This window comes from Selaginella moellendorffii, unplaced genomic scaffold (assembly GCF_000143415.4).
Source record: "Selaginella moellendorffii unplaced genomic scaffold, v1.0 SELMOscaffold_1, whole genome shotgun sequence".
Lineage (NCBI taxonomy): Eukaryota > Viridiplantae > Streptophyta > Lycopodiopsida > Selaginellales > Selaginellaceae > Selaginella > Selaginella moellendorffii.
In genome coordinates this window covers 1,517,104-1,542,439 of record NW_003314262.1, presented here as the reverse complement: position 1 = coordinate 1,542,439, position 25,336 = coordinate 1,517,104, and the positions used below count along the sequence as shown (strand labels likewise).

At 43.3% G+C, this 25,336-nt stretch overlaps 1 protein-coding gene across 1 annotated transcript; it reads right to left on the bottom strand.

The window, feature by feature from the left end:
- Positions 1-20,732: 20,732 nt before the first annotated feature.
- On the bottom strand, positions 20,733-22,140 carry LOC9656935 (anther-specific proline-rich protein APG). Its single transcript, XM_024678746.1, has 4 exons — positions 21,678-22,140; positions 21,554-21,621; positions 21,290-21,506; positions 20,733-21,224 (listed from the first exon to the last, which is right to left on the bottom strand). Exons 1-4 carry the CDS (start codon positions 22,138-22,140, stop codon positions 20,893-20,895), a joined length of 1,080 nt encoding a protein of 359 aa, XP_024534514.1. The 3' UTR covers positions 20,733-20,892.
- Between the last annotated feature and the right edge of the window lie 3,196 nt (positions 22,141-25,336).

The following is a 25,336-nucleotide window of genomic DNA, read 5'->3' as shown; positions in this document are numbered from 1 at the left end:
CCATGTTCAGTCACCTGGCAGAGTCCCTCCGGCGATCCAATGTCCTCACCCTCCCACAACTCTACGATGAATTCCAAAATTGCATCAAAGGCACTGTTGAAGCTGCACTTGTGACAGAGGTTCCAGACTTTAAGGGGTTTGTAAGAGGCTACATCAGGGACGGATCCGAAACGCTGATTGGCCACTCCAAGCCTCTTCAGTTTCATTTCAGCATGCGTGACGGTGCTCCAGTGATGAGGTACAAGATGAGAGAATGGGACACAGTGTGGCTGCCAGTGGACGGCATTGAACTCTTCAAGAGAGATCCCATAACTGGGGAACCTATGATTCCTCAGGGTTCCCCACGGCCGATGCACCCGAATGGACTCAAAGACCAGGAAAGTATAGTGGCCGGGATTAGACAGCATATTGCCTTCTGGAAGAGGGGGTTGGTGTTTGGTGGAGAATCCTATTTTAAGAGGTGCAAGCCTTTGCTCGAATACTGGGAGAAGATTATATCTGCTATCCAAAATGGGCCGGTTGTATATGAAGAATTGGAAGAGTCCTTTTGGCCAGAACCCAGAGCACCAGATAGTAGCGGAACAATGTCCTCTGGAAATGCAGTGACAGATAACGATGTTGAGGATCACTATTGTGGGCCGAGGAACAAGAAGCCGGATTCAGCATTCAATCCAGTACAGGTCTGCAAAGGAATGGTCGTGCTTGTCAGACCCAGTAATAAAAAACAAATGATATGGGTGGGGCGCTGCATCACTGATGCAGAGGAGGACGCAGAAACTAACTCCTTCAATGTAACTGTGGAGTGGTTCAAGCCAAGTTCCGGATATACGAAGGATTGCCTAGAAAAGAGATGGGTGCTGAATCCAAGGGATCCTAGCATGAGCATATCGGTGGATAATGTTGTGCATGGTTGGATGCGGAAGCAGAGTGCCACCATCACCTTGCCAGACCATGCAAGAGATGTAGCAAGAGCATTCATAACCCGGGTTCAAGGTGAGATTTAATATTCCTTTACTAAGTTTCTAATGTATTTTATTTCAAGGTGAACAATCCGAATCTGAATCAGAGGAGGCGTGATGGCATGTGGCCCTTTGCACTAGTATATCTTAATACTGGTCTGAGAAATAGAATGGCATGTGCCCTCAGGCCTTTTACTAAATCACCTTTGAAAGAAATGCAAGCCTCTATGTCGTAAAAAAAAGGTACTAGAGAAATTCCTTAATAATATGAATGTTATTTAGTTTCATGAAAATACACTAAGGGTCAAATGAGTTAAATGACTTCTCCAGACTAGCAATGCCTCTTGCTACACCTTCACAATTAGATTCGTTAGAAAAAGATAACATTGAATAATATCTAAATGTTCTCACCATTAAGTTATATGTCTGGCTAATAGGAATGACGTTCATCTTGGAAAGCTCACCACACGCTCAATGAACAAACAAATAGTGTGTGCGCGCATGCCATCGCTCTTCTTTAGCTTCAGATTCGGCTTGTTCACCTTGACAATGAGATTTATTATACAACCAGATGGACTCAGTCTGGACACAAAGTCACCGCGCTAGTCACCATGCCCCAGATATGTCTAGCCCCTGGACAAAAAACATATAATTTCACGTCATTTTCAAATACTTGAAAATTTGTACCTAGTCCCATTTTACTGAATAAATCCCACTTTAACGAAATAGAGCTTAATTCATCTAATATTTACTTTCCAAGCTTGTTTTTATAATAAAAGGTTTCCTATTATTCTCTCCATGTTGGTTGATATAGGTTTGAGTTTATCTTTTATTGCTCGACCTATTGCTACACGTTGCCATCTACATTTATATCATGCGGCAGAGCTAGTTTTTATTCTTTATGGCAACGGCCGTATACATGCATATATGCATAAGATAAGGTGGACCTAGTTATGCATGTGGGCAATCTCAAACTTGAGTTACAGTCATTGTGGTGGTGTCAAGTCAAACTTTTAACCTCATCCTTGGTATGGATTGGTTCCAACGCAATCATGCCACGTGTGACTTTGCAGCTTCTCCCCCTTATCTCATACGTCTTTATATTTTATCCATTCTTCTCACTTTCATACTTCTTTGTCCTTTTACTTCTACCTTTCCTTCCATTACTTTTGTGTCCACATTACTTTCTCTTATATTTCTGTTTTGTTCTGTTCTTCCCTTTTTTAATCCCTCCGATAGTCTTTATGTTACAATAGTTGACTAGCTCATGAAAGAGTATGCCGATCTCTTTGAATTTGACTTATTATCTAGAGCCAAGATTGCCATACGTCGTCCAATTCTAACTGGGGATGCTCGTCCAATCAAGATTCCTGTTTGTTGTCGGTCACCCAAAAATATTAAAATTTTATATACAAATGTTAAGAAGATGTTGGAGAAGGGTGTTATTCGAAAGTCGTAGAGTCCTTGGGCATGTGAACCTCGTCTTGTGATAAAGTCTGATGGGAGTATTTGTTTTTGCATCAATTATCATTCATTAAATGAAGTGATGATCTCAGATGTATACCCTCTTCCTCACACTGTTGATTTTTTGGATCATCTGGGGAGAAGTCGTTGGTTCACCAAGTTAAATCTTGCTTCTGGATACTGGAAAATATTGATGGCCAAAAAAAAATATTCTTTTCATATACCATTTAGTTTGTACGAGTTCTTGGTAATGCCGTTTGGTTTAAACAATGCCTAGTGATTTTCTAACAAATGATGGATAATGTTCTTTGCAATATGCTAAAGGTGACTACCTCGGGGTAATCACTCTTTATAAGCATTATATATCATCTACATTTTGGAAGTTTATAATAGGGGGGCTAGTATACTTTTTTTGTTGTTCATAATTTGCCCCATACCCTTACATATATGCATTTTTGCAAATCTTAAATAAAACCCTAATTCTTATATATACATGGAATATTCTGGTTACTTTTGCATTATTTCCATTAATAAAAAATTATTTCACCCTTCTACGACAATTGATATTCCTGCTTTTATCTTTGATGAAATTATCAAAAACTTCCCTATTGTGTTATGGAAGCAAATATCTCTTGACTTTTGGATGATATGATAATGATGCCAAAGCAATCAAACTTGTCAATTCCACTAGTATATTATTAGGAAGGTTGTATGTATACCATAAATTCCCTTTGTCATCAGCTTCAGGAGTATCACATTCCCTATAGTAGCATAAGCTCATTTGAAAATCAGCAAAATCAACTAGAAGATTGGTTAATTCAATCACTTCCCTTGTGTTCTTCCAGGTATTGTTCACTTTTCCTCATGGAAATAATTCAACCAATATATCAAACAAACTTCAAATTACTTCCTTCCTGTTCTTCAAACCACAAGGCACAATCACTCCTAACGCCAAGAGCTGTTTGTGCACTAAGATTTTTTCCTGGTTCAAAAACTGTTAAGTTATTCTTCACCCATATGAGCTAGTCTTTGGAGAGAAATGGATTTCCATTTAGCTGAGAAACAATGGTTGACTTGGAGATTTTCTTCCTATCAACCAAAATTGTTGTTTCCACTTTTAATGACTCAGAATCTTCAATATGATCCAAAACAGCATCAAAAGTATGCCTTAGTTCACTTGCTGCTTCAGTAGCGTCTTCTCATACTATATGTTCCTCTTATGCTCTCCAGAATTTTCTAAAACCTTGTGAAAATCCTCAAAATCTTTAGGTTTATCCCACAAATCTCTTCCAGATATGCCAAGGCCATGAAGAAGTTCTTGTGCTTTGGCTTTACCCTGAATCAGCTCATTAACTATTAGAGCATCTGTCTCCACTGAACTGTAATCCCTAAGTCAGCTACTACTCTCTTCCCATCATGCTCTATCTTTTCCTAAATATTTTCCTATTTGCAATGAGCTTTAGAGAAAAGCAATGTACCTGCTGCCTCGCATTTTGCTAGCATGTTCATACTAGTCGCATTGTGAACAATGTTAGCTCCATCATAACACCGTCCATTTCCGATCATTCCTCCTATTTTGGAGAAAAAGTTCTCGCAAAAGTTAGATCTAGTTCTACTAAATGGGATTGGCAAATGTGAATGGTGATCCCGGAAATATTTATCTCAAAAGAAAAATTAACAAAAGAAAAATATATATGAAACATACCTGATTAGAAGGATGACAAAGTGACATGGTAATTGAATGTCCAAAAAGGTTTCCTTGCTAATGAGGTTGTGTTTTAGGTTCCAATTGCTTTCCTTCAGAATCCACAACCTCCATAAACAAAAGAAGGACACCATTGATGCAGCTCTCACTCACTCTCCAAGGCTCAAGTATGGGTGCAAAAAGATATCAATATATGTTGCCACCATAGCAAGATAAGTTTCAGTTCCCAGCATACGTGAAGGTCTTTTATATGTTGTTTCTCACATAATCAAAAGACAAACTTGCATTGGCCTGCTACAAAGTCGCTGAGCAGCACCCCAATTTTTTCTATTATAGTGCCTAACATCCCCAAGTTGCAGTCTGTGTTTACCATGAAAGTTTTCGAAAACTTCCCAAATTTCATTCAAATGCACAAATTCATCTCCCAGAAACAATTATCTTATTGCACTATGCAATGGATTGATCAACTTCTTCCCATTATGCACATAGTCTTGATCATGTATCAAAGGTTCCCTATTGAGTTCCACTTTCCAGAGAATAGCCACCCTAACCAAGGTATAGAGTAAGTTCCTATTATTGTATCCCCTAGACTCATGTCTTCAAGCATTAGTTTATGCCATCTCTAATCTCCATCCAATGAATGGCCAATCAAGGGGCCAACAACATTGTGAAGGTGTTGTCCCCATATTTGATGGACCAAGTTCCATTGTTGTTGAACATCTGAAGCTGTAAACCAATTGCAAGTAAGCTGAATAGAGAGAACTAAGCACGGCAACTGTCTATGCAATGGATTATTATCCATCAACACTCATGCATAGTGAGCTTTCTCATTGTCTAGAAAATCCTGAGTGATCTGTTGATAACCGCTTCTCCATTGCCAACCTGCACAACAAAACCGTTCACACACTTGTGACCCTCCCCCTTCTTTCCACAAAACCCAAGCAAAGCATCATCATGAGCAATCCATCTAATCACCCTTTTAATAACAAGTTCATCTTCTGCAATCAAAACAGGCCCACTCCCTAGCTTGAGCGGTAAACTTTCCTTTTGGAACTGGTAAACCTTAGAAAAGTTCAAAAATTTTTCGGTTGGCAACCCTGTTAGGTTTTTGAAATTTGTTCCCAGGCCAGGATTTGTGGCCAACAAACTTGGCAATCCAAGGTTCAAGGGAAGGAAGTTTTTAAGCTTTTTCCCCCCCCCCCCCCCCCCCCATATTTTTGTTACTCAGAAAATCCATTTCGTGGTTTCATGGTACCTGTTAAGAGTGTAAGGAAATAACTTTGAATAAATAAAAAAATACCTCATTCCTTGTTTTTTCCTAGTTATTCCCTGCAGCAAACCCTACATCACATAAAGAACCGTCTCCTTGCCCTTGAATTTGCCTTGTTGCCAAGCTTGTTTGAGGTTAGAGATGAATTTTTTGATATCCTTATGAATGGTGCTTTCCTTCAAAGTTTCTTTTAAGCTCCAGTAATGAATTGAAAGAGTTGCTATCTTGCATCTTGTGGTCGATAGTTCCAATGCCAGCCTTCTATTCTTTGCTTGCACTAGCCTAGCCTATTGCTATCTATGTGCTCAACTATAGTCATGTGGTCAAGTCTCATTCCACATCTCTTCAATCTTTGTCCTCGTGGTATTGTCGCTTTGCTTTCCCGTAAAGCACATTCTTTGAAGTCACTACAAGCTGGTATTGTCATACAAAACTTGCACTACTTGCTCTTGAATCCACAAATGTTGCTTGTCACTTTCAAACACTATTTTGATTTGAATGTTCTGTTGACAACAACACTATCTACTGTTGCTTTGAAGTTTGGATCATAGAACCAACAACCTCCTTCTTTTACATCTTGGAGAAAAGGATGAACATTTACAGAACTCAAGCCATATTTGTAATCATTTTGTTAGTATCTAAAGCAAAGTTTTTCAATTCCTATCAACATATAACAAATCATACTATATAAGCAATCACACTATGTAAAGCATATGAAATGCTACTTACTTGAAGACTCATCTGGAGATGCTATGAAGTTTTGAGAAGAACTGCTTGACAAGACTCTTTTTCCTACAAAAATTTAAATGACACATATTATTAACTTTACAAAAACTAGAATGCAATTTCTTACCTCGTGTGAAATAGCTAAGGAGGTTTCCTTGTTTATTGTCAGTATTTGCAACTTATGTTTCTTTCTCGGCCAGTATTCTCGTGCTTATTCCCAGAAATATGAACCACCAGATTGTTCAAGAGACTCCTGGCAGGAGGAAAAAGCATTAATGTCTTCTCACAATGCTCACAACAAAACCAAATGTTGTTCCTCCTCTAAAAATTTCCTACACCCTAAACCTCACCACGCCCTAGTATGGGGTCGGGACTTGAACCCAGCCTTGCTTTACTAGGGGGTTGGGACTCGAACCCAACCTCCATAGAATACGTCTACGGATTCGACATCTCCGCAGGGAGTCGGGCGTAGTGCCCTATGCCTGGTCGACCTATCCAACCCATGCTAATTAGCTTACCTTCGGCGCGCCTTCGGGTCCCAACATGTGCCACTTGCTCAACTTTGCAAATTGATATTTTTAATTGAATTTTGCATAAGTACATAGAGTTCTGCCTTGCAGAAATTCCTCCACTAGATCTCGCGCGTTCGCTAGGTTCTCCTCCGGTTCCCATATTGCTTCGCAGTGTGGAAATCCTTTCCACTTCACATAGAACTCTCTCACCTCGTGTCCTTGTCGCTTGCTCTTGCGCGCATTGAGGATGGCCTCGACTTCGTATTCCTCTTCCCCTTGGATAACCTCAGGTAAAGGTCTTACTTGGTCCTTGCGAAGCGGATCCTCAAAGTACGGCTTGAGTAAGTTCACATGGAACACTGGGTGCATCTTCCCCATCTCTCGAGGAAGTCGGAGTCGGTAAGCCACTTTACCGATTTGTGCCTCAATCTCGTAAGGCCCCGCAAACCTGCTTAGAGAACTCACGATCAATTCATTTACAGGAATACATGCATCTTTACCTTTGGGTCAACTTTCGGCTGATCCCACTTGGTAGTTTGAGGTTCTTGGTGTTCAGCCACACCTTCTCCCCAGCTTGGAACTCTACATCCCGACGCTTCTGGTTCGCGTATTTGGTTTGCCTTTGTTGAGCCCGTTCCAAGGAATCCCTCACTAGATTCCAAATGCTGAGTCTTTCTGCCGTGAATGCCTCCACTACAGGCAACTCTCCATGATACTCGGCCATGCCGAGTTCCACAGGACCTTCAATAGCTCGCCCATTGATGACTTCCCATGGACTCACCCCGATACTCGAATGTGGTGAGTTGTTATAACACATTTCCGCAAGTCCCAAATGACTTACCCAATCGGTCTGGTCTCCCGAGACATAGCATCACAAATAATCCTCCAGCTGCCTATTCACCCTTTCCGTTTGTCCGTCTGTCAAGAAGTGTTAGTGCCAACAACTTGACTTAATACCCCATACCTGTCTGTGGGTGATAGGCTATGCTGAATTTCAACTTGGTGCGATACTGTTCCAGGAGAGTCCTCCAGAACCTACTGGTGACGATCTTATCTCGATCTGAGATGATCTCTTCCGGTCTTCCCCGCACTCGAACCACTTGTTCGAAGAATAGCTTTGCCACACCTTCCGCATCCACCTCCGTTGTGGTGGGTATGAAATGTGCCATTTTTGAAAATCGGTCCACCACCACGAATATCGCATCAAACCCCTCGCTTGGGGGGAGTCCCGTGATGAAGTCCATCGTAAGACATTTCCACGGACGATCTGGAATTGGGATGCTTTGCAACAAGCCCCCACTAGCCTTAGTCATGGCTTTTACCTGCTGACATGTTAGACATGTCTTTACATAGTCTTGGACGTCCTTAGCCATATCTGGCCAATGGTACTTCCTCTTGAGTAAGCCCATCGTCTTGGGCACTCCACCGTGTCCTGCAAGAGGTCCGTCATGACACTCTTCTAAGGCCACCTTCCTTAGTTCCCCTTCTGGAACATACACCCTCATTTCCTTGTAATAGATGAGTCCGTTGCGTTCTGCATAGCCCGTTTTCTCTTCCATTGGCAGCTCACCTCTCTGGTGAGCTTCCCGCGCCTCTAGATTCCTCAGCAACACTTCTTGTGCTAGACCATCGTTCTCATATGCTGTCCGCACATCATCCCAAAAGGTTGCTGTTGCGCTGGATATTGCCAACCTCAAGCTCGCTTTTCGACTTAGCGCATCCGCCATGATGTTGCTCTTCCCAGGCTTGTACAGAATCTCGCAATCAAACTCGGCCAAGGCATTAGCCCACCAACCTTGTTTCCCTCTCAGGTCGGGCTGTGACAAGAAGTGTTTTATTGCCACATTGTCCGTGTAAACCTTGAAGTGTCTCCCAAGGTAGTGTCGCCACTCCTTGAGCGCCTTGACCACTACAAACAATTCCTTCTCATGGGCAGGCCACTTCCGTTGAGCCTTGTCCAACTTCTTCGAGAAGAACGCCACCGGATGGTTGTCTTGCTTCAAAACTGCGCCCAACACAAAGTCTGAAGCATCCGTTTCTACCTCAAAGTCCTTACCAAAGTCTGGTAATGCCAATACGGGAGCCTTCCTCAACTTCCCTTTGAGGTGGACGAATGCCGCCTCGCATTCCGCTGTCCACACCATCTTCCCTTTTCCTGTTTGGTCCGTTAAGGGTAGGGCTACTCTCGAATAGTGTCTGATAAACTTTTGATAGTAGTTGCATAGCCCCAAGAATTCCCTCAACTCGTGTACATTTGATGGTCGCTCCCATTCCTGGATCGCTTGGACCTTCTCCGGGTCCACCTTGAGCCCGTCCTGGCCCACCACATGCCCGAGAAACTTTACCTCTTGTTGAGCAAAGTCACATTTGCTCTCTTTAGCATACAGTTTGTGTTCCCTTAGTTTCTCAAACACCTTCGCCAAGTGTTCGGCATGCTCCTCTAGTGTCTCGCTATAGATCAGGATGTCGTCGATATAGACGACCATGAAGTGATCTAGATAGGGTACAAAGATGTGGTTCATTAGCGCCGAAAACGTTGCTAGCGCATTACATAGCCCGAAGGGCATCACCAGAAACTCAAAGCTCCCATACCTCGTTCGACAGGTTGTCTTCTCGACGTCTTCCTCGGCTACCCTGATCTGGTAGTATCCTGACCTTAGGTCAATCCTCGAGAAGTATTTTGCCTTTCCCAACCTATCGAATAGGTCCTCAATCCTTGGCAAAGGGTACTTGTTCTTCTTTGTATACTTGTTGAACAACCGGTAGTCTATGCACATGCGCATAGATCCATCTTTCTTTTTCACAAATAACACCGGTGCCCCATACGGCAACTTGCTCAACCTAACATACCCTTTGTCCACCAACTCCTCTAGTTGGCACTTGAGCTCCTTGAGTTCTTTTTCGTTCAAACGATAAGGGGGGCGAACCACCGCCTCAGCACCCTCGACTAGCTCAATCTTATGTTCTATCGGTCGTGCTGGGGGTAGCCCCGCCGGTAGCTCCTCCGGCATGGTATCCTAGAATTGGTCCAACACCCGCTGGATCACTAAAGGTACTTCTTCCGTTCTTGTCTTTTTGTCACTCTTCACCGAGAGTAAACACAAAAAGGCTGCCTTAGTTCCTTTAGTGAGTTGTCCTCTCGTGGACACAAGGTTTAAGCAGGAATCTTTGGCCTTGCTTTGCCCTACCTTTAGATCTTGGGCCTCCACCCTAAATCTTCTTCCTTGGGCATTTGCCAGTACCACAAGGTTCCTACCTTGTCCATGCAAGGCTACCACGAACCGATTGAACCAATCCATTCCGAAGATCACGTCAAACCCCGCCATGTCCAACACGGTGAAATCCATGTCCACCTTCCAAGTTCCCACTTCGACTCTCGCTTGTCGAAGTACCTCATTGGTGCTTTGGCTACCTTGAACAAACTCTATAGTCCTTGGTTCGCCTAGCCGCTGCACCGTTAGTCCGGCTTGCCGGACTATGTCTGCAGCCACAAAATTATCCGAAGCACCCATGTCAATAAGGATCTTAACAAAGCTACCTCCGAGCTTCCCTCGGAGGGCTAATAGATGTCGCGAACGACTCACTACCAAAGTTGCTCGTGTAATGAGTAACTTTGAGTTAGGGACTGGATCACATACCTCAGTTTGGACTTCACCCGACTTGATGGCCATATTGGCTCTGGCCTTCTTCGGGTAGGGACATTCCCTCGAAAAGTGTCCCGCTTCACCGCAGTTGTAGCATACGTTGTTTCCCATGCTGCTATACGACTTGACCTTCTTATCCGTGGGTTTGTCTCTTTTCGCTTGACTCCCCCACGTACTTGCTCGCTGGCCACTGGATTTGCCTTTTCAGAACCCCGAGGACTCATTCTTAGAGAAACTCTTCTTGAATTTCCCTCTACTAAACGTTCCCCTTGGTTTGGCCCCTTTGCTAAACATGGATCCCGACCCCGTCGTGTTCCCCTTTCGCAGGTTATCGTTGAAATGCTCCTTGATGGCCGCATCCAACGCTTCCTTGTAGTTAGTCGGGTTCCACCGCATCACTTCACCGCGAGCCCAGGTTTGCAAACCTGATATGAAGGCATGGAACGCATCCATATCCCCTATGTCCGTGACAAGTATCCTCTTTGCCATAAACCCATTCACATACTCCTGAATGGTTCCGGTCTGCTTCAGCCTACTCAGCTCGTCCCTTAGATGCAGAGTAGCATTTGGAAGAACGTAAGTTGCGCGGATCCTCGCCTTCATCATTTCCCAAGTGGCCACCGGTCCTTCGTTGGCCTCTGTCGTTCTCCACCAAGACTTGGCATTATCTGCCAAGTATGGTTTTGCATATGGGACCTTCTCCAAGCTCGATAATCGCAGCGCTCAGAAGTAGTTCTCCATATCGTAAAACCAATCCTCCACCACCTTATAGTCGTTCACTCCCTTGAAGACCGGTGGGGGCTTTGGTTTGTACTTGGGAACTGCCTGAGGGACTGATTCCACTTCGGTCTGTTCGACCTTGTCTGGTTTTGCCTCAGTCCCTGCCAAAGGGTCCGCACCTTCTGCGCTGCCAGCATCCGCAGTCTTTCGCTTTTTCTTCCGCTTCTCATCACGCTTTAGCTTGCGTACGAGAGTCTCTAGCAAGGCATTGGTCTGTGCCAATTGTCCTTCTAGAACATCCAATCGAGCCTTGGACGACCGAACCTCACCACCAGACTCCTGTTTGGAAGTTGCCTCACTAGAGTCCTCCTCATGCAAGGATTCCTCATCCATAGCCTCCTGTTCGACCGGAGGCTCCAGCTCTGGAGGAGGTTCCATCTCTACTTGGGTTCGCTTATGTCCTACCCTTGCCATCTCCCAGCAATCCGCCTCTATCCTTCGCTAGAACTGAGGAAAAGGCTCCGATACCAAATTGTAAGCCACAAATTTTTCCTTTCCAATTTGCCAGCTTACCTCGTCTATCCGACCAACTCTGCCTTGGCTTGTGCTAAGTTCCCTTGCCAAGGTTCCCGCCTATGGTACTAGCTCCTACTTGGTCCTACTTGGTTTCAGCTACTCACTGCACGAGCAACGGAGTGTTAGCCATCCATCTACGGTGTAAGCTCCTGAGTTTGGACTTCCCAGGAGGTCACCCATCCCAGTACTATTCAAACCCAAGGACGCTTAACCCCAAATATCCCAAGACCCTTAACCGATTGGAAAAGGGGGTGCACTCTTATTCATGGGCCCTTTCCCTCTATATTTGAACCCCTATGAATCATCTCTCGAGTCGTTCCCTTTGGTTGCTTACATACGGATCCCCAAATCTCTCCCAATCCCCCTCCCTGGGTTAGACTGGACTTAAGGTTCGGCTACACTCCCCGCATGCACAAGCAGCCAAGCACACCAAGCCTCCAGGTTCCTAACACCCCTTGGTACCACAAGACTTGATCATGGGACCCTCTATATCCCAAGTCTTGGGTGCAACACTTGCTTCGGGACGTCGGGGCGAAACACCGTGGCCTAACGGCCTGGTATGGGTACCTCTACCCCCCCACTTCCATCCCAAAGGGAAGGCCCAAGCCCCTAGGGAGGGCGAGGACCAATGAGCCACAAGGTACTCAAGTGGGGCACCACTCCACATGAGCCGGGAGCACCGCAGTCAGTTTCCCTTTCGAGAGTGGGAGCTGCTCTTGAGTACTTCCCTGGGTGGCCCCTCCGGCCCCACTCAAGCCCATGCTCACTCCCACCCAAGGCCCCTCGGCCCCAGTCTCAACCTCAAGTCAGTTTGGAAGCACCACTGGAGAGTTCCTTCAAGACTGGTTCCTGGACCTCACTATCCCTACTATACTTTTGGAACCCCCTGCAGCCCCCCCCCCCCTGGGAGACACACGCTTTGGGCTTTCACCCTTTGACCCGTATTAGTATTTGGACTTAGTCTCTGGCTCGATCTTGGACCCGATTTCGGATCCGACTTCGGATTCGGTCTCGGACCCGATCTCAGACCCGACCTCGGACTCGGTCTCGGACCCGGTCTCGGACCCGATTTCGGATCTCGGACTCCGTCTCGAACTCGGTCTCGAACTCGGACTCGAACTCGGTCCCCGAGTTGGTCTCGGACTCGATTCCGGACTCTATCTCGAACTCGGTCCTAGAGTCGGTCTTGGACTCGATCTTCGACTTGGTCCCATCCGATGAACTCTTTGTCATTTTGGTCATGCTTTTGGGGTTCCTTTAGCCTATGACACCTCGGCGAGTTTGTTCCTTATAGTCTTTCCATTGGCCAAAGATATGACATGATATTATCTGGTATATGCATAATTGTGTTTAGTGTCAAGCTTGTAATACTCCCCCTCATATTGTGGAATGATGGTTGGAGTTAATTGTAGTTTCTCATCCATTTGAGTTAGTGGCATTTGATCTTATAGGATTTTTTCCATGATCAACTACTGCCAATGAGTATGTTATTATTACTTTTGACTACTTGACTCACTGGATGGAAGTTTGTGCTTTTGCTAGCGCCTCTACAACTGTTATTGGGTACTTCCTCCTTAATCAAGTGGTGTTCTAGCATTTTTGTCTATAGCAGATTCTTTCAAATAATGGTCTTGCATTTATGGCTGAAGCATTTTATACTTTGATGTCTTGGTTGAGGATACACCACACTTTCAAGGGTGCTTATCATCCATAGACAGATTCAAACATTCAAAGGGATGATTGCGAAGTACGTGAACTTTTAGCATTCATTGGGATGGTTATTTACCATCTCTTTGGTATGCATATATCACAGGGGTGCAGAGTTTTAATGGTGTTTCACCATATAAACTCCTATATGGTCATGATCCAATATTACCAATGGAGTTGGGTTTACCTTTGTGATTACCATGAGCTACTGATGCTAAGTCATAGGATCAGTATTTGATTAGCATTCTTCCACTTGTCCAAGTAGAGTTTGCCGAACATCCGGGCCACATACAACTGGACAGCAATAACACTACAACTCCCATCATCATCCACCTATGGAGTATAAAGTGGATGATTTAGTGTTAGTTTGTTTTCCCCATCTTACGATATGTGGTTTATCTAAGGGGCTCCTTACTCAGTAGAAAGGACCATATCAAGTGTTGTGGCAAGTTGGACCGCAAGTTTATGAGATTTGGCATGATGTCCAGCAAGCCAATCCTTCAAAAATTGTGCATATACAGCGGTTGAAATGATTCGTATAAAGGGTCAGAAACAACTGGTACCACCTATAAATCCATCAATGCCTCATCTTGATGTTCCTCTAAATCCCAACCCATTTAAAAGAGAACCCTGATGGTTTTCCATTGTCCAAGAGGAGGGGATAATATAAGGTCCAATTATATAATTGTGATGCCGTAAACTAATATTAGTGTAGTGTGATTTTAATAATCATCAAATTGGTTTTAATCTAGACCATTTACTCTTGCATATAAGCTAGGGTTTTTGGGCTAATTGATATGCACATTTTCTATATTCCTTTTCTGTGAGTGCTTGGAATATAGAAAATGTGCATATTAATTAACCCAAAAACCCTAGCTTATATACAAGAGCGAGTGGTCCGGATTGAAACCAATCCGACGGCTACCAAAATCCCACTATGCTAATATTAGTATACAGCATTGTAGCCGTACACTTGGCCCTCATCATCCCCTCCTCTTGGAATAATGTAAGACTATCAGGGTTCTCTTGTAGATGGGCCGGGATCTAGAGGAACATCAAGAGGAGGCATTGGTGGATCTGTAGGTGGTATTAACTACTCCTGATCCCTTTATATGAAGTGTTTCAACCGTTGCACATGTATAATCTCTAGAGGATCAGCTTGCTGGACGTCATGCCAAACCTCATAAACTTGTGGTCCCACTTGCCGCAACACCCATATGGTCCTTTCCACTGAGCAAGGAGCCCCTTAGATAAACCATGTACCGTAAGATGACCAACACCAAGTCATCCACTTTGTACTTCGCAGGTGGATGATGATGGGAGTTGAAGCGCCGTTGTTGTCCCACTTGTACACGGCTTAAGTGTTCAGTAGACTCTGCTTGGACAAGTGGAAGAATGCTCGTCAAATACTAATCCCATGACCAAGCATCGGTAGCTCGTGGCAATCGTGAAGGTAAACCCAGCTCCATTGGTAATATTGGATCATGACCATATAGGAATTTATATGGTAAAGCATCAATAGAACTCTACACCCCTGTGACATATGCATACCGAAAAGATGGCAAATGACCATCCCAATCTAAATGCTGAAAGTTCACATACTTTGCGATCATCCCTTTGAACATCCGAATGAGCTATTCCACCAGACCGTCTAATTGTGGATGATAAGCACTCATGAAAGTGTGGTATATGCCCAACTGAGATGTCAAAACATGAAATGCCTCAGCCATAAATGTGGGATCATTATCTGGAAGAATCTGTTTTGGACAAGAATGTTGGAACACCACTTGATTGAGGAGGAAGTATCCAATAGTAGTTGTAGAGGCACTAGCAAGAGCACCAACTTCCACCCAATGAATCAAGTAGTCAAAAACAATAATAACATACTCATTGCCAGCAATCGACTATGAAAAATGTCCCATAAGATCAAACGCCACCAACTTAAACAGACGAGAAACTGGAATTGACTCCAACCATCCTTCTACAACACAAGGGGGAGTATTATGAGCTTGGCACTAAATGTAACTACGCACATACTAGATAATATCATGTCGCATCTCCAGCCAATAGAAAGACCTGTGTAGCTTTTCGATTACACAACAATGTCCCATATGCCCACCTAGAATAGAAGAATTATGGTAGGCATGGAGGAACTATAGAATAAAAATAGAAGGCACCACCAGCTGTAAATGATCATCAAGATCCGTCCTCACAAAATAAAGAAGGCCGTCTTCAAGGTGATATTGAGAATGTAAATGCCAAAAAGGCATCTCAAACCCATTTCGAAGCCTTCAAATCTATGGCTCAATATTTTAAGCCTCACAAACCTCATCAAGAGAAGGTAGATCTTGCTTTGTGCCTTGTGGACACTAAATGTCAAATATAGCAACCACCGGTGACACAAAATCCTTGTCTAGAAAATCCACAGATGCTGGAACAATAGGCTCATCAAAATCATGAGAAGAGAGTGGAGAAGGAAGACGAGCTCAAGAAAGGGCATCAGCATTAGCCATAGAACTCCTTAGGCGATGAACAACATCAAAATTATATATCTGAAGCTTCAAAGCCTATTGAGCAATACAACCAACTAGGTTATTTCACTTCAATAATGAAGTAATGGTAGCATGGTCACCTTTAAGTAATGTCTGAGAACCATGTAGATATACATGAAGTTTCTTGAAGCCCCAGACTGTTGCTAAACACTCCTCTGTTATGGAGTAGTTCACTTCTGCTGGTTGTAATATATGGCTTATATACACAATGGGATGGTGTTGATCAAGCACACTTAAGCTCGTTGCATCAACACACCTCTAAAACCAATATCAAAAGCATCCATGTGCAAAATAAAAATCAAATGTAGTCAAGATATTCCAAAACCGGAGGAATTGTCAATAGCACTTTGAGATCCACGAATGCCTACTCACAATCTGGAGACTAGATGAAAGATGACATTGATGACTTCATCAACACTCGCAATAATGTAGTGCAATCAGAAAGATGATCCACAAAACGATCGAGATACTGCACCTTGCCCAAGAAGTGTTGCACATCATTCACATACTTCGGAGTAGGGAAATTTAGAACAGCCATAAGTTTGTTAGGATCAATTTGTAAACCCTCACGAGAAATACAATACTCAAGATAAGTTGTGTCCTTAGACCCAAACACACACTTTGATTGCTTCAACTTTAAACCAACATCCCATAGCTGATCCAACACTTTACAAACATCACAAACATGCTCGTCCCATGTCCCCTCCGAGTGGATCAATACATCATCAATGAAGTTAGTAATCACCTTCAACATATCACAAAGAACCTCATCCATCATCCGCTAGAAAGTTATTGGAGCATTATTTAAACCAAACAACATCACCAAGAACTTATATAAAACAAAACGGTGTACGAAAAGTAGTCTTAGGAATATCTTCTTCATCTATCGGTACTTGCCAGTACCCAGAAGCAAGATTTAGCTTGGTGAACCAACAACTTCGCCTCAGACGATTCAAGAGATCAGCAGTATGAGGGAGAGGGTACACATCTGGGATCGTCACTTCGTTTAACAAATGATAATCAATGCAGAAATGAATACTTCTATCAAACTTCATCACAAGATGAGGTTCACATGCCCAAGGACTCCATAACTTCTGAATAACACTCTTCTCCAACATCTCCTTGACTTTTGCATGTAAAATTTTGATCTCTTTGGGTGACCGACGATGAACAGGAACCTTGATTGGACAAACATCCCCAGTTGGAATTGGATGACATGAGGCAATCTTGGCCCCAGATAATAAGTCAAATTCAAAGAGATCAGAATACTCCTTCATAAGCCAGTCAACTGCTGCAACACAAAGATTGTTGGAGGGATTGAAAAAAGGGAAGAGTAGAACAAGACGGAAACATAGAAGGAAATAGTGAGGGAACAAAAGTAATGGAAGTAGAAGTAGAAGTAAAGGGACAAAGAGGTACAGAAGTTAAAGGAATGGATGAAATATAACGAAGTATGAGACAATGGGGAGAAGCCTTAAAGTCACATTTGACATGATTGCGTTGCAAGTAATCCATACCAAGGATGAGGTCAAAACCTTGATTTGGCATCACCCGCAATAACTGCAACTCAAACTCAAGGTCGCCCATACACACAACCAAGTCCTCCTCATCCTCTGCACATGCATGTTTACGACCGTTGCCATAAAGAATGAAAACTAATTCCGTTGCATAACACAAGTGTAAACGGCAACGTGTGGTAATAGGTTGAGTAATAGAAAATAAACTCAAACCTGTATCAATCAATACGAAGAGAATAATAGGAGACCTTTTATTATAAAAAACGAACTTGGATAGTAAACACTTGATGAACCGGTGCCGAATGAACCTCTTGATAATACTCCCAAAAGAAAGATGGAGGGGTCACTGACTTATTCGCACAGGTCCCTCAATTACTCACACGAATCCTTGTTTCCCGGTGCATCTCAGTGTCCAAACCTTCCACCAACAGGACATTGTTGACACCAAAGTCTCCACCCAAGAAATAGGGGTCGCCAATCCAGAAAATATCAACAACACTGATAAGTGTGACCAACTTCATCACATGCCCAATAGCGAACGTCACAGCCACAACCACATCCTCACCCTTGTCCTTGGACTCAAGCAGCAACAACATCAACCTCCATTTGAACAAGACCATCACCCATAGGAAGTGGAGCAGAAGGATAGGCAGCGAGAAGTGAAAAAGGTGACATCTCATAACATTGTGCTAAGCAAAGAGCATCATTAAGGGTGGTTGGAGAAAATGCATGCACAAGTCCAACAAAATCTTGATGAAGTGCTAGCCACAACATTCCTAACTTGATTTGCTCCGACATATTTAGCTTCGCACGAAGCAAAAAGCTTCAGAAACAAATGCCAAATTGCATCACCGACTCAGATGACCCTTGACGAAGATGATGCAATTGCTAAAAGGCATTATCACAATCGTCAACATATCCGAATGTGCCATTGTACCACTACAGTGCCATCCCTTGGAGACATGTGGGAAACTCACGCAAATGTCGAGCATCATCCCAAGAATGATATGTGGCAATCACCGTGAAGTGATCAAACCAATGGTACACATCATCCCCAGGATTCCCACGAAAGAACTCCGGCTAAATGTGAGGATTGACACCAAGCGCAGGAAGAACTATACCACATGCCATGAATGCCACCTTCAATTGAGTTTGGTTGTTCAATTGCAATTGCACCAACTGCTACTCTAGAGTCAGAGGAGGAGATTGTTGCTCTGCCATGAAAATGAATGAAAAGGAAAGAGTAGAAGAAGAGAAATGAGAAGAAAACTAGAAGGAAAAGGAGATTTAAATAATGGAAAAGCTAGATATAAATCAAAATTCTAAAAGGAAAGAACAAAAGAAAAGAAATGGAAAAAGTTATATTTAAACCAAAATCCTAAATCCAAGCGCTCCTTAGGGACAATGAAAGGTGCCTTTCATCTCCACCAATGTGAGTGCTTGGGGGAATATAGAAAATATGCATATCAATTAGCCTAAAAACCCTAGTTTATATACAAGAGCGAGTGGTCCGGATTGAAACCAATCCGACGGCTACCAAAATCCCACTATGCTAATATTATTATACAGCATCATAGCTATATAGTTGGCCCTCACATTTCCATATTTCATGCACTCACAAAATATAACTATTTTTAGAAAAATAGCTAGTATATTCTAAAAATATTATAAATATAAGAAAACTAATAAATGTTTTTAAAATATTTATATAAAATGATTTTAGGTTTATTTTTTATGTTGTTTCAACTACTTTTTCAGGGTGGTAGTGAATATACCTAAAATATACTTCGATATTTTTGGATATTTTACTATCTAACAGTTGTTATTCATTTAGATTAATCTTGTATTTATAATTTATAAACTTTATTACTTCCTAGTATATTCTAGATTATATTACTGATATGCAATAAGATTAATCTTTTTTATAAATTATAACATTTTTATACCACCTTCAAGTGCCTAAGCTCTAGAAGTCTGTTGAGAGAAAATCCAGGCAGATAATCCTGAGATGATGTTGACCATAAACAGGTACCTGAGGCTTGAGTATCAGTTGGAAGGCCACTATAATGACCGAAGATCAAGATCCAGTATGCTATTATTAAACAAACCAAACATTACTGCATAATGCACAGCAAATTATTTTATTATCACTTTGTTATATTCTATCATGCAATCACCCCTTTTTTTAAACACATAAATTTGGCCTTAGTCTAAATATTAGGTTTGGTGCCAGTATAATAGGCTCCTTGGTTGGTCACTTTTGTCTTTCAATCTATATAGTGTGTTGGGAATCAAATGTATTTACAACTTATGGCTTGCAAAAGCTGCTAAAACTGTGTCACGAACAGGATCACAAAGATTAAAGTACACAAAGATGTTAAATAAAAACAAGAACAAACAAGAATAACAAAAATAATTAAATAAAAAGTGCATGGAATTTAGCTTGTGTAGATTTATGTTGATTCTTACCACCACTTGTGCACAAAGATTGTGGAACACATTGATCAAATTCAAGTGATTGAGTCAAGTCTGGGAGCAATGACCTTGAGGAGATGTTTCTGCTTGTGCATAAGCAATGAACAATAAGTTTCATGAGACTATATTCTCACCATGGCAATCCAGATGATTTGTTGTTTCTCTGGGTGGAAGTGAATCACATGTGAAAACAGGTTGAAAATCTTAACCAACAGTTCTAAGTTCTTTTGGTGTGTTAAAAATGAGATCCAGATTCAGGAGGACATGAATCAAGATGATGCAGTGCCTATCTGCTTTCATGAGGATCTTCACTGGAATGAGGCTCCTCTCATGAGATGGAGGGATCTTTCTCTCCTTTGCTTTGGATCAAGATTCAGTCTTTCTTCCCCATACTGCTAGGAAAGGTGGTGAAGACATTCGAAGAAGCTTAACTCATCAGCAAAGTCTAGTCACTGTTCAAGTTTCTACGTCACAAATGGGATTGCAACTTTTATCACAATCCCGAGGCTCATTCGTGCACTGCATGAGGATGCACCGAAGCAATCAAGCTGCTTCCAACTTTACTCCTGCAGATCCTACTTGATGTATCCATGCTGGTTTCTCATGATTTGTCACACAAACAACTGTATCTGTGGAAAAACACCTTCATTATACAGCAGACACTTTCATCACATTTACCTTGAGATTTTGTGTTTAAATTATATTTATAATCACTTATTTATAAAGTTAAAAAGTATCTTAATTAAATAAATTAAGTTTTGTTATTAGAACTTAACAATACAAATGATAAATATACATATAAAAACTATAATACTAAAAGCACAATGAAGAAGTAAAATTACTCAAGACAATAGAAGAAAACTATAGATCAAAGATACAATAGCATTAACATATTAGACAAATCATAATAGAGAAATATATTATATTAAATAATATTTAAATAAACAAGCAAGACTTAGTGTTTTAGTTATGTTAGTAACCAGTGCAAGAGGTCCCGAGTTCTATTCTCGGAATGCCCCAATAATTGCACTGTCTATATAGAATTTTTATTCGTGCTGAAAGTGTTTACACCTTGGAGGCTAGCACAAGACCAGCAATTCCAAAAGTGAGAGCAACGCTTCCTCCATACTTCGTTCCAAACTCAGCAATGCTGGTGAAGGAATCGATGGCAGCATAGCCCTTTGCATAGAGGTCTTTGCCAATGGTGTTGTAGATGGCGCGAACTGGAGCAAGCACGGCCTGGTATGCGTATGGCAGGTACTCGGTTGCACCGACAGCATCAAAGATGGAGTCCAAGAACCACTCGCTGTGAGTGGATGCTAGAACATTGTTCACCATGATACTGCCAGAGAGAGTGAGTGGGTTGTAGAGGCCTAGCTTCTCAACCTTTGAGATTTCTGGAGAAGTAGCGCAGAATTGTTAGAAACATCCCACCAATATATATGCTTTTTGCTTTCCTTACCAGTGATTTTAGATGATTCCCACAGGGAATCTCCAACCTTGAGGTCCTCGGCTCTCTTGTACATGAGCTTCCCATTGACAGCAACGGGAACAAAGTGGCCTGCAGTGAGTTCCAACATGTTTGAAGCGCTGTGCACTTGGAAAAACTTGGAGATGGCATCAGCATCCTTGTGGCCGAATCCATATACATCTGAATAGATATTCTTGCCCACTGCAACCTGTGGAAAAGTTATACTTGGACAAGATTTGTGTGAAAGTATTCAACCTTGTCTCCAACATTAAGCTCCCTCACGAACTTAATTTCTCCATTATACATCTGAACAGTTGCATCTCCTATAATAGCTTGAACATTGTATGAAGAAAACAACATGAATTCACATGAACCATACCTGGGAAACATCCTGGACTGGCTGGAGTGGCTGGAGTTGCTGGAGGGGGTGGAGGAGTGCCTGGAGGGGGTCGAGTGCCTGGAGGGGGTGTAGTGCCTGGAGGAGTGCCTGGAGGAGGTGTAGTGCCTGGAGGGGGTGTAGTGCCTGGAGGGGGAGTGCCTGGAGGTGGTGTAGTGCCTGGAGGGGGAGTGCCTGGAGGTGGTGTAGTGCCTGGAGGGGGAGTGCCTGGAGGGGGTGTAGTGCCTGGAGGGGGAGTGCCTGGAGGCGGAGTGCCTGGAGGCGGAGTAGTGCCTGGAGGGGGTGTAGTGCCTGGAGGGGGAGTGCGAGTAGTGCTTGGAGGAGTGGCTAGAGTGGGAGGGGAGGCAAGGGGTGGCGTGGGAGGAAGTGAAATTCCTGCCCCTGCAATGCTTGCAGCGAAGGCAATGAAGGAAGTCAGGAAGATTAGAGCATTGGTATGAGCCATTAGAACAGAATTATGATATATCTATCTAGCTCGAAACTGCTGGTTACTAACACTCTAGAGCACGCCATTTTATAGCAGAATGTAAGCATCTAATGTTTGGTGTCGTGCATAAAAAATTCAAACATAGAATCCTTCTTAAGAATTTTTGGTGACCATAAGAAGCATAACGGGCTTTAACGAATATTCTCTTTTCGTGCCTCGAGTTCCAAAAGTTGGAACAGCGTAGCGGGGATTCTTTCTGGAGCGCTTGAGACCATCAACTGGGGATGCAAGAGTGTTGAAGCGGTGGAAAGACGACACTGGCTTTCTCTAGACATATCAGCATTGAAGAATTGATGCCTAGTACGTAAGAATGATTGTATAACTTGGGGTTCACAGGGTAGAAACAATGGCAGGAGGCAACCCAATGGTTTCCCGCGTTTGTTTGGTCAGCGGAGTGGTGATCCAGAGAAGATTTCTGCAAGCGTACCAACCCAGCGACACTGCGAATATTGTAGTTGGAGCGCTTGTGGTGATTGGGCTCATGGGTTTGTACTTTTGGTTCTTGTTGACTCTTATGCCTCTGGATCATCACCATGTTCCTTCACTGATCAAAGAAACATAAGAATGAGAAAGCAACAAGACAAGTTTCTGGGAGAAGAAAAACTTACCAATCATGGCTGAGCACAACGAGAGCCCATTTCCTATGCTTCAAAAGTCTAGTGTTTGACATCATGCCACCTGAAACAAGCAAGCAAACGAGATAAGTAGAGAAACAACAAAACAAGAAGTAAACCTTCATACCCCTGGACAACTCACACTGAACGGCGGCTGCTTATGGATCTCCAGTGGGTGGCTTTTTGGATGCATGGGAACAGCCCTTCAACCTTCAATACCTTTGCGTCAACCACCTATTCCAGTCATGGGGACGTCCAAGCCAGTGGACTTGTTGCGTTCCTGTTCAAGAACAGTGTTTGCTAAGTTTGTAGTTAAGATGGAAACAGCAAGAACGTTACCTGACGCTCGACTGTCAAAGGTGTGTGTTGCTCATAATTAAAAGAGAAGGATAACCCAATTGACAACACTTTGTTTCGCTCAAAGCAAGTGCATCATTCCGACTCTAGGGCTTGTCACCAAAACACCATGGAAGATCGTAAGAAGCAGTGGAAGTTTGAGAAAACTAGAGAGATTGTCATACTTACTTTACCACTTCTTGAGCAGACGATCAGCTTCCAAGAACTTTACTGGCGAATCAGTCAAGAGAGCAGGAGTGATGAGAATCCAGCGTACTTGGAATAGACTGATCTGGACGATAGAGTTTCGAGGTATTACAGGTGCTGCCTCGATTGTTCCATGAACAACAAGGGTACTGGTTGAGTCATCCATAGATTTAGAGCACTTCTCTGGTGAGCGATCTTGGAGGTGCGAAGATCCCGGATCATTGAGCTGGACATCCTCCGCAAAGAAAATCTACTCCAAGCTCATCCTGCCTCCAAGATCTCTCCAAGATCACTCTGCGCCTCCATCCAAGACTGCTCAGCATCATAGCCAAGCGATGCGCTGCGATTTACCGAATGTAAAAGCATATGCTCGTCGTTCAGTTTCAGCACAAGCTTAGTCCTTTAGAAACTACCTAAAGAGCTCCTCTAGACATTAAAATCTTCACAATGCCAGCACTGCCAGTTCCCGCAACCTCTATCTTGAAGCTCAATGCCACAAATTCGGATTTTTGAAAAATCCCACTTTTGAAAATCCCGGTAATGGTTTTCCCTGTGCTTGATTGCGAGCGCATCCGAGCATTCGGCAGCATTTGGCATCCCATCATTTCGACTTAGGGAATCGGGCTTGTGCTGGGCTTGGGCAGACATGGTTAAGGACACGAATCAGGTGCGCAGCACTGTGGTCCAGTGACTGGTTTATCCACCCACAGCTTTCTTGGAATGGTGGCATGTCTTCTTCTCGTGTCTGGAACCGCGGTCCTGAGGTGCAAAATTGGGCAGGACGGGCATGCGACTCAATCAATGTTAATTCACGACGTGCTGGTGCTCACACCATTTCACGTCCGGCATGCTACCTATCCTGTGTTTAGCCACCGTTCTACGCCATTAACAATGTAGAGCTGCGTCGTTGTGTAAACGTTGAGGATTTTTGTGTTGCTGAGGTAGAGTTTCTCGTCATGTGTGCATGTGTGCGTTGGAGGTCTTCCATCCCCGCAAGACCTCTCCTTGGGCGATCATGGTGTGCGCATTGAATAGAAAGAAGACGCTCTGGAAGAAAAGCCTAAAGCATGGAGCAAGAGGCTACAAGAAACTCATGAAGCCAAAGAAAAAAACTAATCTCACAAAAGAATGATTGAAATTTCTCGTGAGACTAGACGAGGCAATCAAACTTATGAGAGGCAGGAACAATGTTGATGTTCTCAGTCAGGTATGGCAAAAGTTCTCTCCACTTGTGGTTTTCCTGATGGGTGATGGCTCCACTTACTTGTGATGCTGAATGAACTATTCATAAGGGGAGGGATAGGGCTTAGTGGGGATGGAGGTCGCGTCCATTCTGGCGGGGCTTGGATGCGAAGCGGAGTTGCTGGTGTTGAAGAGCATTTTCTTCCTGGAGGCCGCGTTGAATCACTGCTTGGAGCGGCAACTGGTGAGTGGCGATCCCAACTTCAGGCATGAAATAGCTATGCTTGTGGAGCTGGCCACCGAGGCATCGGGATCAATGGCGGTGGATGTGGATCAGCCAGCTTGCTCACGGCATGGTTCTAGCGTTGTCTCGCGAAGCCGACGATGATTTGAATGAAGCTGCAAGGATCAGTGGCCGCCAGGCCTTGGAGGGTGCCATCCACGAGCTTTGCAAGTTGAATCCACGCAATGAAGCTCTCAAGAATCTGGAGCTTGAGCCCGAGGAAGCTCTCTTGCTACATGGAGCACAGTGTTTGAAAGGGCGAGCGTGAAGAGGGTTTGGGAGCATTGGGTTTGCTGTCACAGTGGGTCTGCCATCAGAGTTTCCAGAGCAAGTTCATTTCGCTTGCAATGCTCATCCATAGATGGCAGCCGTACGGCGGTAGCAATCGTACAACAGATTAGGACGCATGAAACTTGCTTATTCGAGAAACAAAAATAAAATAAAATCTGTAAAACACACTGTCTTTTGATTCGCAACACTTTTGCCTTTTAGAAAAGGTGTATGTACTTATACTAAATATACTTACTTAAAA